This window comes from Chlamydomonas reinhardtii, chromosome 15 (assembly GCF_000002595.2).
Source record: "Chlamydomonas reinhardtii strain CC-503 cw92 mt+ chromosome 15, whole genome shotgun sequence".
Lineage (NCBI taxonomy): Eukaryota > Viridiplantae > Chlorophyta > Chlorophyceae > Chlamydomonadales > Chlamydomonadaceae > Chlamydomonas > Chlamydomonas reinhardtii.
Window position 1 is genome coordinate 1909590 of NC_057018.1, and position 13271 is coordinate 1922860.

The window sequence follows — 13271 nt, forward strand, 5'->3', positions numbered from 1 at the left end:
CGGCACCTTTGTCAGCTTCCTCGTTGCCGTGGAGCCCTGTGTGAGAGCGGACTTTCTGCAGCTGGACTGGGACCCCGGCGTCGGCATACATTTGTAGCTCGTGGAGTATGTTTTCCAGCAGGTTTTTATGCTTGGATAGTAGGAGTCGTTGTGGGGCAGTAAGGGCTCGGCGGATCAAGTAGAGAGACACTAGGGAATCACTGGCTATGGTTACTTGGGTCATGCCCAGCAGACAGAGTCGGGGGCGGATGTATTCTAACGCAACGAGAATGGCTGATAGTTCGGCTCTCTGGATTGTGTTGGTGCTGTTGAGGCCGCCTGGTTCGACGTAGATGTGTTCGGTCTGTTGGGACCACGCGCATGCACCGAGTTGGTTCATTTCGTTGCCATCTTCACCGGCCGCAACTTTGATGCAAGATCCGTCGGTCCAAACAATGGTGGCGGCATCGTACAGGTTGCTGCTCCGAGTGGGGAAGGCAGCTCGTGTGGTGTAGGGGGCAGAGAGCGTGGGCATGGGCGTAGGGCATGTGTCCAGGCCCCTTGCTGTTGGGGCTTGGGGTCGAGTTAGCTCCTTTGCACGGGCTTTTGCGCGGTGGCTGTATGGTCGGCCCGGTGGGGCTGTGCGGTCACGGGGGAGGGTTACACGCGCGGGCCACTCCAGTGGTTGTCGGCGCCCTGGGGGTTGCGAGGTCGGTGGCGGCGCCGCTCCAAGTTCGGCCAGGGAGGTCTGGAGACGTGTCAGGTTGTTGTTGGAGTTGAGTGCTTGTACCCCTGTGGTGTTCGCAATGAGGAGTAGCTGCAAGCCCTGCTTGCTGCTGGCAGCCTTGTCGGCCGCCCCGAGGCCATCTAACATGCTAGAGGCGGATATGCCAGGCGGAATCAGGGCCAGGGTGGTGACATGCGGACTTGCAAGGCACCGGCTGGCGGCGCCTTTGCCTTGTGGGATAATCATGAAGGTAATGGCGGGGGTGGCCTGGTGTTCTAGGTGTTCGATCGATGCTGTTGCCCACGCCAGTGCCTTTTGTGCAGGCGTCTGGGTCAGGGTCAGGGTGGGCGAGGGAAAGGCCATCAAACGGGGCCGTGTACGCATCATGTGAGGCCCCGAAGAGGGAGTCAGCTGCGTGTTGGCTGTAATACTTAGTGGCCCTGCCCGAGCAGTTGAGTGGTGAGGCAAAGCGTTCTACCAGCCCCACTGGGCGGTCGGGGTCTGAGTGTGTCGAGGCAAGGCAGTTATACAGCGCCAGCTTCAGGGACTCGGGGAGAGAGCGCTCACGTGCGGGGGCCGACTTGCATGTCTTGCCTTTGCTGTCTACCCGTGCGCGGAGTAGCAGTTTAGCCAAGTCTTCCGGGAAGCCCCCTTGAGATCGGTGCGGGCTGGTTGCGTCATGGTAGGGCGTGTAGCTAGGGCGTGTTCATACCGAGCTTTAAGAGTCAGCAAGGTACCTAGCGTAACGGATGCGATGTGGCGTCCAGTAGGGCTGTAGACGTGGGCGAGGGTGCGTTCATCAGTGTATGTGTCTGGGATTTGGATTGTATACCTTCCGGTGGGGTGGACGTCGAGGTAGGGATTGCACGGGTAGGTGTCAATGCGCGTTTTCTGTTTGGTGGTGCGTCGGACGTGGGCGATCACACGTATGGTATCTACCAATATTGCTGTGATCGCCGCAGGCGCATCTTAATCACCCCGCAAGTGCCCAGGACAGCTGCTGGTACACAGGGTCGGGTAAAGCAATAGGGCCTAACCTAGTGGATCAGCTGGCTTGGGCAGGTGCGGTTTTGGCTGCGCCACATGGGGGATTTGGTTGGGGCAGCTGGGGATTTCGCGGGGGGGGGGGGGGGGGTAGAGGCCGGGCCACGCAGGCGATGCGGCCGGGCCGGCTGCAAAATGCCGCCGGACCAACCCGGTCTCACCCGGGACGTGCCCATATACGCGGCACCGTCCAAGGCCGAAACCGTCCCAAGTGCCTATTCATGACATATGTATCGCAAGGTCCCGCCCTTAAGTGTTTGGCAAGGGCGAGCCTCCCGCTTGCGGGTGCAGCCACCATTCACGCGGTTGGCATGATGCCCTGCACAGATCTCGTTTGTACTGAGACTGTTTATGGAACGTTGCTGGCTTTATTCTTGTCAGCTTTTATCTTCTGGCTTTCACGTGGACTTTGGTGTTTTGGGGACACGCCGACGTCGTCGGCACGCCCGCAGCGCCCCAGCACGCCCCAACCCCCTCTGGGGCCCAGATTCGTGTCGAGCTCAACGTCGCGACGTCCAGCCCAGCTGCCAGCCCGGTTCCTCCACCCGGCCGGCCCCGCTGCACCGTGCGTGGGCCGGTTCCTGGACGGGTGTAGGGAACGGTACTACGGCGGGCACCCGTCAGTTACCCCATGGTTACAGCGCGTCATGTCCCCATGCAGCGGCGCCTCATGCCCAACTCGCCTGGCCGGCACCAGCCTTTCATACCAGTCTCAGCTCACCATATACAGCAGCCAGTCAGCCTTCGCGTCAGCCCGGCCGCAGCTAGGCAGCCACCCTGGTTTGTTTCTGCGCCGGCCTCAACGTTTTGATAACCGCCATGCCGCACCCTCCTTTCTGCCGTTCTCTTTCCTCTTGTCCTCGCATGTACGTACTACTCCTGGCTCATTGCGGATGCCTGGCTGTCTTCCAGGTGGGTCTCTTGGGGTTCGCGTTATCGCAGCGCATCGCAGCCTTCGCTTGGTAGTCTGCGGCCAGTCTACGCCAGCCCAGCCTCTGACAGCCGTATACACCAGCTGAGAGTCACAAGCATAAGGACGCCGGAGTGGCGCAGCTTGGCGCGCGGTTATCTCGTCAAAGGTAACGTAGCAGTTGCGGTCGCTGCTCATGCTCACGCTTTTCTTTTTGCTTGTGCTAGCTTACTGGCCTCGGCTCTACAACGTCATGTTCGCTTGTGCGTGTTGCGTATTTTCAAGCATGTCAATGTATGTTTATGAATAGCTGATATGGGCCCTGGCGCGGCCTGTCCGCTTGCCGAGCTCGCGAAATGCAGCTGCATGCCCCGAAATTTTCCGCGAAGAGTTGCTATTAACCCCCGTAGAGACTCTCTAGCATCTGCCTATAGCTACTTATAGGCACGGCAACGTTGAAATATTGAGGAAATGGCTGCTTGAGAGACCTCCGTCGGCCGATTTTGCTCCGGGATACATTCCAATGCGGTATTATGTGTCTAAATAGCATGGTGAGTGAGTTTATGCCCCCTCCAGCACGCTTCCGCTCGACCGTGCCCGCACGTACCCATCGAGCTCGCTGGCTGGCTGGCCAAACCCCGTCCATTTCGACCGCAGGCGAGCGCGGACCGCCCTGCCACTCAACCAGCAAGTCAATGCTATGTATGAGAAGTGTCTGAGAGCGCGGGGAAGTCAGGGGTGACCTTTTTGCCGTATCTGCCCCCGCACGGAAAGGGCCGTACGGCACTGGGGCAACTTCGGACTATGGATTTGGCACGCAGGCAAGGTTTTGCGGGGTTGAAGCGAGTGCAAATTTGGACGGTGCCGACAACGCGGTGAGACCGGGTTGCGCTGGATACGAGTATCTGGCGGCTCAGGATGTGTGCCCGGGGCACATGTTGGCCGGGCGAGCGGTACTGCATCCCTCCGGAACACTTGTGGCTTTGGGCGGAAAGGAGGCACGGTGCACGACGCCGGTGCACGATTTGGGCTTTCTGCCTGGCCAGCACACCGTTTGCCCCTATTTCAAGCCCATATAGGAGCTCTTGTCTGGGTGGGCGGTTCCGCTTCGAGTGGATAGCGTCAAGGGATGAATTCGCTCGAGGTCATGGGTTCGACTCCCATACACCCCTCCGATTTCAATCGGAATGAATAGACTACGGACATGCAGTGGGCTGGACGTGTTTAGGCTTAGATGATTTACGAGAGCAAGCCTACTACTAGAGTAGGTCGTCGGCGTTGCAGGTGGCACGTCCCTGAGGTCCAGAGCAGATGTCGCTCGCGACTCGCGTCAGCAAGTCCCTCTTGTAACCAATGCAATCTCTTGTCATGCGTGAAAGCTGGAGGGGAAATCGTGCACCCCTGGCACCCAGCCAGCACCCAGCCAGCATCTAGCAGAGTTTAATTCCCTGTAAAGGGCGAGCGGTAGCACTGCAAATCGGACGAGTTTGTGCGTGTACAACGGTCGAGGCCAGGGGGGGGGGGGGGGGGCTGGTGGGGCCTGAGCGCATGAGATTGTACATTGCGGTGTAGGGAGCGATTTATCACGATGATACGCAATCGTGTTTTTAGGTGTTGTATCATGGCAATGTTGCTACTTGTTGAGGGATCGTCTCGGTCTTCTTGGACATGGGAATCCATTCAGAGCGCAATTGAATTACCTGGCTTCAGCCAGTACTTTGCTTTACGTAGAAAATTGGAATCTGGTGAACCAATAAATGTCCTCGGTCTGGGATCTTCTGTGATGGCCACGTACGGTGGATGCTACAACATGTTCAGCCGGAATGTAACCGGAACCCTTCGAGGATATCAAAGTACAACGTGTGACATCGGATCCAGTCAATGGTGGAAGAACACAGTTTTTACAGGGTGGGTCACCCGTTTTATGAACTGGATTAATGAAGCATGGCCGCATGAACATCATGTGTTCATCAACGATGGCCACGGAGGTTGCACATTTGGTTGCTACACTGATTCCTGTTTTTCATTACCGCATCCATTAGACCTTGTCATTTTGGAGAATATGGCTGGCAAGAGTGAATCCGTAGACGTCGAAAGATTGGTACGCCATATATTGCATGAAAGTATTATCAGGCAAGGCTTCAAACCAGCAATTATTATAGTTAATAGCAAATGGGCTTACAATAAAGAGTGGTATGTGCAGCAAAAGTTTTGGCAAATGTCTGTCACATTGCCCTTGCCAGGGATGCATGTGTTAAGCAAAACGGGTCTCAGTGTTCCAGCCTTACATGTAGCAACTTCACGTCACTGATTCCTGAGGAATACAATCTTGGTCATGATTATAGTAAATATATGTCTGTTGTATATATCCTAGGTGCGGTTGCGGTTCTGAGCAGATACTCGGATGTCATTTATACGTCTTACGCAGCCCGTTATTATCGAGTGTCTGTTGTTAGTCTCGGCCGAGCTTTGTATGATATCGCGCAATCAGGTGGCCTAAACTGTTGCACAGGGACTGCGCATTGTAAGGCTCTATCGGCATTGTATGAGAATTACATACATCCAGCACATGATGGCATGGCTTTGTTGGGTGATATGTTGATTGGAACTTTGTCGACTGCGTTTCGTAACATTGACGAGCATCGTATGCCGATAGACCATATGACAAGCAATGGCGAAATACCCCCTCCGCTGCTAGGACATTTTCCACTCAATGTTACGAAGTGCTTTATGCAGTATAGAGATGAGCTGCCTCATAATATCCCCGCGTCATTGTTGCCAACGTGGTATCTTCCTGTGGTGGGAAGTTCAGGATTCATGTTTCTTGCTTACGAGTCGTCACCGTACCACCTTAAACCTGGATTAGTGTCAGACACAGTTGGCAGCGTGCTGCGAGTTTCTATCTCGACTTTTGTAAGAGGTAGCTGTAGTGATGGATTAACACATGTTGTCGTGAATTATTTGGGCAGTTATCAAAATAGATCAGCTGTTTCCATCACATGTATATCTGGGTGTGCTTGCGATCCTGTCAGATTTGACTCAACAATTTCAATGCAAGCAAGTATCACCCTCGTGAAGGAGGTACCCATCAAACTGGGCGGGTCAAAGTGTTTGCTAGAGTTTAAGACCTTGAAAGGGATCACGGGCTCACGTTTTAAGCTCATAGGACTGTCTGTTCGTGCCAGGGCTTGCAATGTTGCCGGACTGCCAACAGTGCAAGACGAGTGATGCGGCTCGGTGGCGGCTTATATGACATCCACTACTGTTCATCTGTATCCCAATACAATCGCTGTGGTTGCCCGAATCCAAATGTAATAAGATTGGGTCGTGAGGCAGCACGACTGCCACCCTGCACGCACCTTTTATGGGTCCTCGCGTACGGCCATGCGGCAAATTTTACTATAAGCTCATTAGAACAACCCCCGGGCACCAAATCGAGCCGGGGCCGACCCCCGGGGCACCAAACATCTCAGTGTAAACTCAAATAGTTGATGATGATGTTGTTACAGGTGGATGTGTGGTCATCACGGACCCTGCAACGAGACTAACCGGGCCCCTCGCCTCTTGAACACCAAAATGTCATAGCAGTCCACAGAAGTATTCGGAGAAAAGAAACAATCAGTTGTGTGCGTTGTGTCGCAAGTTATGTTCGTTGTGTGCGTTGTGTGGTTTATGTTCCGCCGCCTCGATCACAGCCGTCCGCCGCCCAAAACACAGCACCTAATCCCTGCCCTCACGATCAAAATTGGAACAACACTCGCTCGCCTTCACCGTTCAAGTACTCAATGTCAGCAGAGCCCGTCCACTTCGGCCCCGCTCCTGCCTCAGCCAGCCCCTTGTATATGGCCGTCCTCTCTTGCCGCAGTAGCATGCTTGGGCGTGACAGATAACCAACAACAACAACAAAAAAAAGATACGGGACCATCACCACGTTCTTCTTCTTTGCCCACACCTTAGCAAGCTTGCGCAACCCTTCCCGCTTCTCCTTTACGACCTGCACGACCAGGCTGCAGAAACCGCACGCCACGCTCAGGGTGCGCACGAAGGTCAGCACGCCGTCCTCGAGCGCCAGCCCCGGCAGCCAAGAGAAGTCGCCCAGCTCCGCCGCCGCCGCATCAATCTTAGTGACGTTCTTCAGCACTTCAAAGTAGTCCTCGTCCTCGTCCACGTCCAGTAGTCCTCGTCCAGTGTTTGATGTTGATGCGTGGTGCGACGACTCTAGACGCTCCTTGATCTGCGCGATTTCCTGGCGCAGCTCTGTGATCATTTCAGCAGCTTCTATGTAGATATCAGCGACCTTGCCATTCGTCGACGCGAGCACGGCATCGGTCATGCTGACCCGAACATACAGGTCCTTGAAGTAATCAGACATGCCAAGGTGCTTGCTAGATTTGATATCATTCCAGTCTTTCGGCGGCTTCCTCGATCGTGGGCAAGCTAAGATGCGGCGTACTCATGTTTGCGTAAAATAGGCAGGTTATCAAGCGCAGCGTCGTGCAGCGAGTGCAGCGTGTCGAGTGGCGTTGTGTAGCGTTGTGTGGCATATGAGCAAATAGTTGTGTTTACGGCAATTGATAACGAACACAGGCAAACCCACCCCTGTGCGGTTCCCCACACCCGTCCAGGGACCGGGGCCGGCCGGGTGCGGGTCTGCGGGAGCCGTGCTGACAGCTGAGTGGGGCGGCGGGTGGAGGGCTGGCCGAGGGGAACGAGGTCGGTGCGTGTCCACGGCATGTACCCGATACCGCTGAAAAGTCAAACCAAGAACAAGAACCAAATAACCAAGTTATTGACGAGTGTTGCGGAACTAATGCGTACGTAGACCAGAGCGGAAGGCGGAGTGGGCTTGCAGGCGGCACGAGAGTAGGCAGTCAGTAGCGCAAGCTGCGAATTCACATGTTACCTCGTAACCGACGGTAAAGGCTGTGGACGGTCGCGCCCATGGCTGGCTGACGGAAGGTGGCTGCTGTATCGGGATGGCTGGGCTGGACGACGCCGGCCGGGCTGGCGTTGGGACTACCAGAAAGGATGCGCCCGAAACCAACCTGGAGAACACCAGCGCCACCGGTGCCCAGCACGACATGTAAGGGAGGGAGGCATGGCTCAGCAAGTCGCTCAGAACTTTCGATATACTTCCCCGCTTTGCTTGCCGCCAACATATTTTGCCTTAGAGACTGCATATCAGCGGGCACCGGATGCTTTCCTCGCGACCTCGCGAAAGTCAATTGTCCATGGACCGCGAAGGCACTTCTCGCTCCGCCCGAATTTTCCCTGCCACCTATTTACATGCAATAGGCATTATCAAATACGTAGCAGTCGCGGTTTGCGCCAGTATGCTATGTTTTGCCGACGCACGCAGCCACGCAGGACCAGTTTGATGCCAACCCCCATGCACGCCCGACTGGCCTCTCCATTGAACTTATGCAACTGCCTCCGGCGGTGGGGGGGGCGGGCCTGTTGCCGCTGGTGCCGCATGTGAAAGCGCGGCAAGCCGGTCTCGCGGTCCGGTGTGTGTTGGGTGTGTGTGGTCTGCTGCCGTACGTGCCCCCGTGGACCCGGGTCGCGGCGGCGTGGCTGCGCGAGGTGCACCCGGCGGCAACGCCCCTGCGTTTGTTGGTGCGGGGGGCCCCGTGCATTGCACCCACAGATGGGACAGGGTTATAGAATAAGAATGTAACATACTCTTGAAGCCTTCTAGCACGCTCACTCGCGAGACACTAGAATGGCCAAAGAGGAAGCGAGCAAACGGACGCGACTGGACAAGCAAGTAGGCTCAGCAAGATGGTTGATATATGCTATCACTCTGGGACTACTTGTTACAGTGACGGGAAGCGGCGCCAGGAACGCCGAGTCGGTCAACGTCGCAGAAGGGTACTCGTGCCTTGTGCTTACGCACGCGCCGAGCCACCCACGACTCTGCAATATGACAAGACCGACTCGGAAGCCCACGAGCCCTTCGACGCACTGCCGAGAACAGCCGCCCGCATGCAAGCGACCCCGCATCCCCCCAGACCCCCGCCCCGCCCAGCACAGCCAGACACACAAACACACCCAAGAACACACCAACAACATCAACAGCAAAAGGCGCGCGACGCCCCAAACGAAGCCGCCCCATGCATCCCCTCTTCGCGCGAAACTTGCGACAAGCCCACTGTCTCACAGAATACGCCTCCCAAACAACCATACTTTGACAATGACTTCACAAAGCCCCAGCAGAGGGCTCATAAGCGCTCTTGGTGCGCTCGCAGCGAAACATACTCGAGAGGCCCCGTTCTACCTGCACCCCACCACAAATGGCTGGGTCAAGCCGCTTATGCTATGTAGCGCCTACCAGCCATTCAAAGAAGCCAGCCTGCAGCTAGAAGAGGCGCCCGCGGCACCCGCTGGGCTCAACCCAAAAATCGCGATGTACTGGCCCCTGGACGACCAGCTCCCCAAACCGGACCTGGCCTGCATCGCCATGGGCTACTACCACTCAGCCCTCATCGGAGACTGCCACGGGCTGGAACACCCGGAAATGGCCCGAATCATGATCGGCCCAATCCTAAACCTAGAGGCCCTATCAAAAAAGCAGGAGCTGCAGGCGCGCCTGAAGGACGCCGTGAGCCAAGCCTTCAGCAGCGGCAGCATGCTTTTCGCCAGTGAGGCCAGCATCAAGCAGCACCTGACCGCAATCCTCGCCGAGGCCTGCCCCGGCCTCGACAAGGGCAGCTACGACATTTACCACCCGGGCGAGGGGCGGCAGCAGGTCGCCACCGGCCGGGGCTGCGACGTCATGACGATCCGGAGCTGGGGCATTAGCCTGCCCGCAAAACACGCCGTCGACGCCTACCTCGCCCTCAGCAGCACCCCCCTGCCCTACTACCTCAACAACAAATTCCAGGTCCGCTGCCCGCCGGCCACAATCAAGCCCGGCGCCAGCACCAGAAACGAGCAGCAGCAGGTGTGGCAGCCCCACTTCGCAACACTGGTGGAGACGGGCGGCATGGGGCCGTGCAGTGTGCCGGTGTACGTGGAGGCTGAGCTCTTTGGCGATGGCGCCACCACGTGGGGGAAGTTCTGCACCACGACTGTACGCGCGGGGGTCTCCAGGATTCTGGACGGTGAGCAGTACTGGGCCAAGGGGCGTACCAACACCATACCGCTGACGCTGCCGACACGCCGCACCTACCCCTGCAACAGCTACGACGCCACCGACACCCACGCATTACCCCTGCCCACCGCCACTGAACCCGCCCACCCACCAACCCCCCACCCCCCCGCCGCCCACGCATGTCGCCGCCCGCCCGCCCCGCTCCACCGCCCACATGCCATAACCGCCGGTGGACCCCGACCCACGAAAGGTATGAAGCCAACCACCGAACCGCAACGCCCCGACACACATGCACCGCACCTAGATAGCCACCCACAGAATACCAGGACCCCCCAGCAATCCCAGCAACCCCGTACACAGGCTCCCATCCACGCAAACGCACTGTACTCACCCCACCCTCCCTGCCACCTGCCCCCCTCCACTCCCGCACCCACGACAGAGTGCGGCATGCTGACCCCCGCCGCCAACGCCCAGTTCACGGAGCGCGACCTGGAGACAGCAGCCTTCCGGATCCTGGAGTTCCTCAACAGCCCCGGCACCGGCCTAATGGACAGCCGCGCCTACGCCAGCAACAGCAGCACCACCCAGTGGATGGACCAGCGCGGAGTCCCCCGCGACATGCGCGCCTCCACTAGCGTGCTCCACCTGCGCAGTGAGGCCGCCGCCGCTGCCCTTAAAAGCGCCGGCGGCATCTACATCGCCAACCTAGACGTTGGCGCCGCTAAGGTCATTAGCCTGGAGACCTACCCCAACGACTGGGACAACCAGGAGCTCCGCGACAAGTTCGACCTGCAGGGCATCCACCTGACCGACTACCTGGGGCGCTCACGCACCACCATGTCCCTGGAGGACATTAACAGCGACCTGGAGGAGATGCAGAGCAAAATCAGGGACAGCATAGACGATGTGGAGGCAGGCGCCGCCGCGTACGCCCACCAGCGCGGGCCCAGCGCTGAGGCCTGCCTCCGCACCAAGCGCAGCACCGAACCCTTCCAGTTCTACGGCGCCCGCAGTGAGCCGTACGACCTGCTGAAGCTCCCGCGCGACCGCCTAGTCGACATCGTATTCCAACGACACGCCAATGGCTGTCTGCGGCCCCTGCGGGCTGCGGCGGCCGAAAGCTACAGGGGCAACATCCCCGTGTACGACGCCCGGTCGCTCGTCATAATAGCCACCAACGCAGCTGCAGCCAGCGCCACCATCGTCACCAGCCTCAACGCGGACGCAGAGCCGGTGGTGGGTAGCATCCGCCTGAGGCCTAACCGCTTCCCCGCTAAGATCCCCGAGGACGGCTATATCCCGTACACGTGGGGCCTGTGCGAATACGGTGACGCCGCCCGCGGCCTAGCCGAACGTGGCGGACTGCTGCAGGATGAGACAACGCAACAGGCGGCAATCGGCGAGATGCTGGGCAACATCTTCTTCCGCGCACTCACGGAACCGCCGGCGCAGCCCGCGGCACGCCCGGCCTCCGCGGCGCCCAAAAAGAAGGCGGCCTTCAGCCTGAAGGCGGCACTGCAGGCCGCCAGCACCAAGGTGGGCGCCCCAACCCCCGCCCCCTCCACGCGACCCACCCGCCCCGCCCACCTCCGCACTGCCTGCACCCCACCCCATACCCACAACCCCAGACTAACACCGGCCAACCCCACTCGCCCCCTCCACACAGATGCCTCCGGCGCCGCCGCCACCGCCCGCACCGTCGACGAGCACCAAGCAGGTACGACACACCAGACCGCTGAAAGACGCCGCATGCCCCCCGCCCTACATGTGTCACCGACCTGCCCCAAATGTCCCCGCATCCATCATGCCCCACCTTACGCCCCCACGCCAGCAGCGACGATGTCCAGCCCCGCCCGCCCTCCCCATGCAGACGCCGAAGAACCCGCCGGCGCCAGCTGCACCCCTGGCGCCACCGGTGACGCAGGGGCAGACAACACTGCCGCCGCCCGCGGGAGAGCAGGTACAAAGTATCAGACCGCATACCGCTGCAACCTACCCCCAGTCCCCTAACCACAATGGACCTGTCCCAACAACACCCGCCCAACCCACCAACCCAAACCCCCCAGGAGCGCCAGTCGAAACGCCAAGCCGTCGAAGGCGCCGGCCACGGAGCCGACCTCATGGACACCGGCAGGACCCAGAGCCCCGAACGATGACAGCCACCTGTGCCGACAGGGACTAGCTAATCCTGATGTCTGCAAGCTCCCACTAGCAGGCCCTTTAATTAACGTGGAAGCAGTAGTCACGCATGCTCGCACACATGAATGGATGGTGGTGAATGAAGTGAGCAGACCTGGTGGCTTAGGTGCTCGGAGAAGGAAGCTAGACAAAGTAGACGCACGTATGGGGACAACAGGAACAGTTTGGCTTGATGATACGAGAGGGTGGCAAAATGTCAACAGAAGCTGTGAGGCAGAAGCACGGCACAGGACGCGCAAACTGGGCTGGCACGAGGCGCACGAGGCCTACATTAGTGGAACTAGTCCCGACATGGAGACAAATAGAACGAATGGCTACAATGCAGCCACAGGCGGCAGAGGCTGGAAGGAGTGGAGGCAACACGAGGGAGGAGCACGCAAGGAGAGCTGGCTAAGACCCCAGGAAGGAGAACGGGACCTGCCGACCCACGCCGCCACCTGTATCAAACCTGCAACACCCAACAACACATTGACCACACCCGGGAAGAGGCATGGGCTAGCGCACTGTGCCAACACAATAGCGAGAATTGCAGCCGGGATTGCAGCTACAGCACTCATGAGATACATGTACAGCGCCCACCCAACTCCTGCATCGGCCCACACGGAAAACCGGCATGCCGGCAGCAAGAGCAACCGCCTCAAATCCACCACACCAGTTGTCCGAGCAACGCACCTCCATGAGAAACAACACGACAACCGCTCCTGCCTCATACACGCAATCAACAACCTGCTTGGGAAACGCCTTCTCACACCCGCCACTGTCTACGCCGAATGGGCGCGAGGATCGCAGCACCTCCACCGCAACTCCCCGGCTTCAACACCCACATGGGCGACCTACCTAACAACCAACAACATCGACTACGGCCTCATAAACCACTGCCTCAAAGCTACCACCTGTTCCCCCCTGCCAGGCCTACCCTACGTCCAACTCACGGCATGCTCGTACCATGGCGGCCTCAACCAACACGAAGCACTCAACGCCATTCCCTCCGAATCCCGCCACATCGGCTTTATTCTTATCCACGGCGGCCATGCCCGAACTGTGAAACACGCAAACGGCCGCTGGTGGCTACACGACTCCAACGCAAAACGCGCCATCCCCCTCACGAACGCCAACACAGCACAGCCGGGATACTACCGATGGGCGGATCTGGGGCGCGGCCTCGCCCTAACCCTCACTTACACACGACACCCCGAAATATCAACCAACTTCAACATCCGGGACATCCCGCCAACCAGCCCCCCCACCACCCGCATCACCCTCTCACACGAGGGCATACGCATCACCCCTGTCCGCACCAATGAGGAAACCCGCCCACA

At 58.6% G+C, this 13271-nt stretch overlaps 2 protein-coding genes across 2 annotated transcripts; one reads left to right on the forward strand and one right to left on the reverse strand.

Annotated features, from left to right (window-relative positions):
• Nucleotides 1–6151: 6151 nt before the first annotated feature.
• CHLRE_15g643000v5 (uncharacterized protein) lies at nt 6152–7748 on the reverse strand. The gene has a single exon (XM_043070695.1). It carries the CDS (start codon nt 6991–6993, stop codon nt 6400–6402), a length of 594 nt encoding a protein of 197 aa, XP_042916586.1. The 5' UTR covers nt 6994–7748; the 3' UTR covers nt 6152–6399.
• Nucleotides 7749–8338: 590 nt separating this feature from the next.
• On the forward strand, nt 8339–12360 carry CHLRE_15g643050v5 (uncharacterized protein). The gene is made up of 5 exons (XM_043070697.1): nt 8339–9763; nt 10193–11289; nt 11420–11470; nt 11624–11713; nt 11820–12360. The coding sequence occupies exons 1-5, from the start codon at nt 9067–9069 to the stop codon at nt 11907–11909; spliced, it is 2025 nt and encodes a 674-aa protein (XP_042916587.1). The 5' UTR covers nt 8339–9066; the 3' UTR covers nt 11910–12360.
• Nucleotides 12361–13271: the final 911 nt, after the last annotated feature.

Coding starts and splice junctions, on each gene's coding strand:
- CHLRE_15g643050v5 (XM_043070697.1), top strand. CDS start 9,067: ATGTACTGGCCCCTGGACGACCAGCTCCCCAAACCGGACCTGGCCTGC. Junction 9,764..10,192: donor GGTCTCCAGGATTCTGGACG/GTGAGCAGTACT, acceptor CACCCACGACAG/AGTGCGGCATGCTGACCCCC. Junction 11,290..11,419: donor TGCAGGCCGCCAGCACCAAG/GTGGGCGCCCCA, acceptor CCCTCCACACAG/ATGCCTCCGGCGCCGCCGCC.
- CHLRE_15g643000v5 (XM_043070695.1), bottom strand. CDS start 6,993: ATGACCGATGCCGTGCTCGCGTCGACGAATGGCAAGGTCGCTGATATC.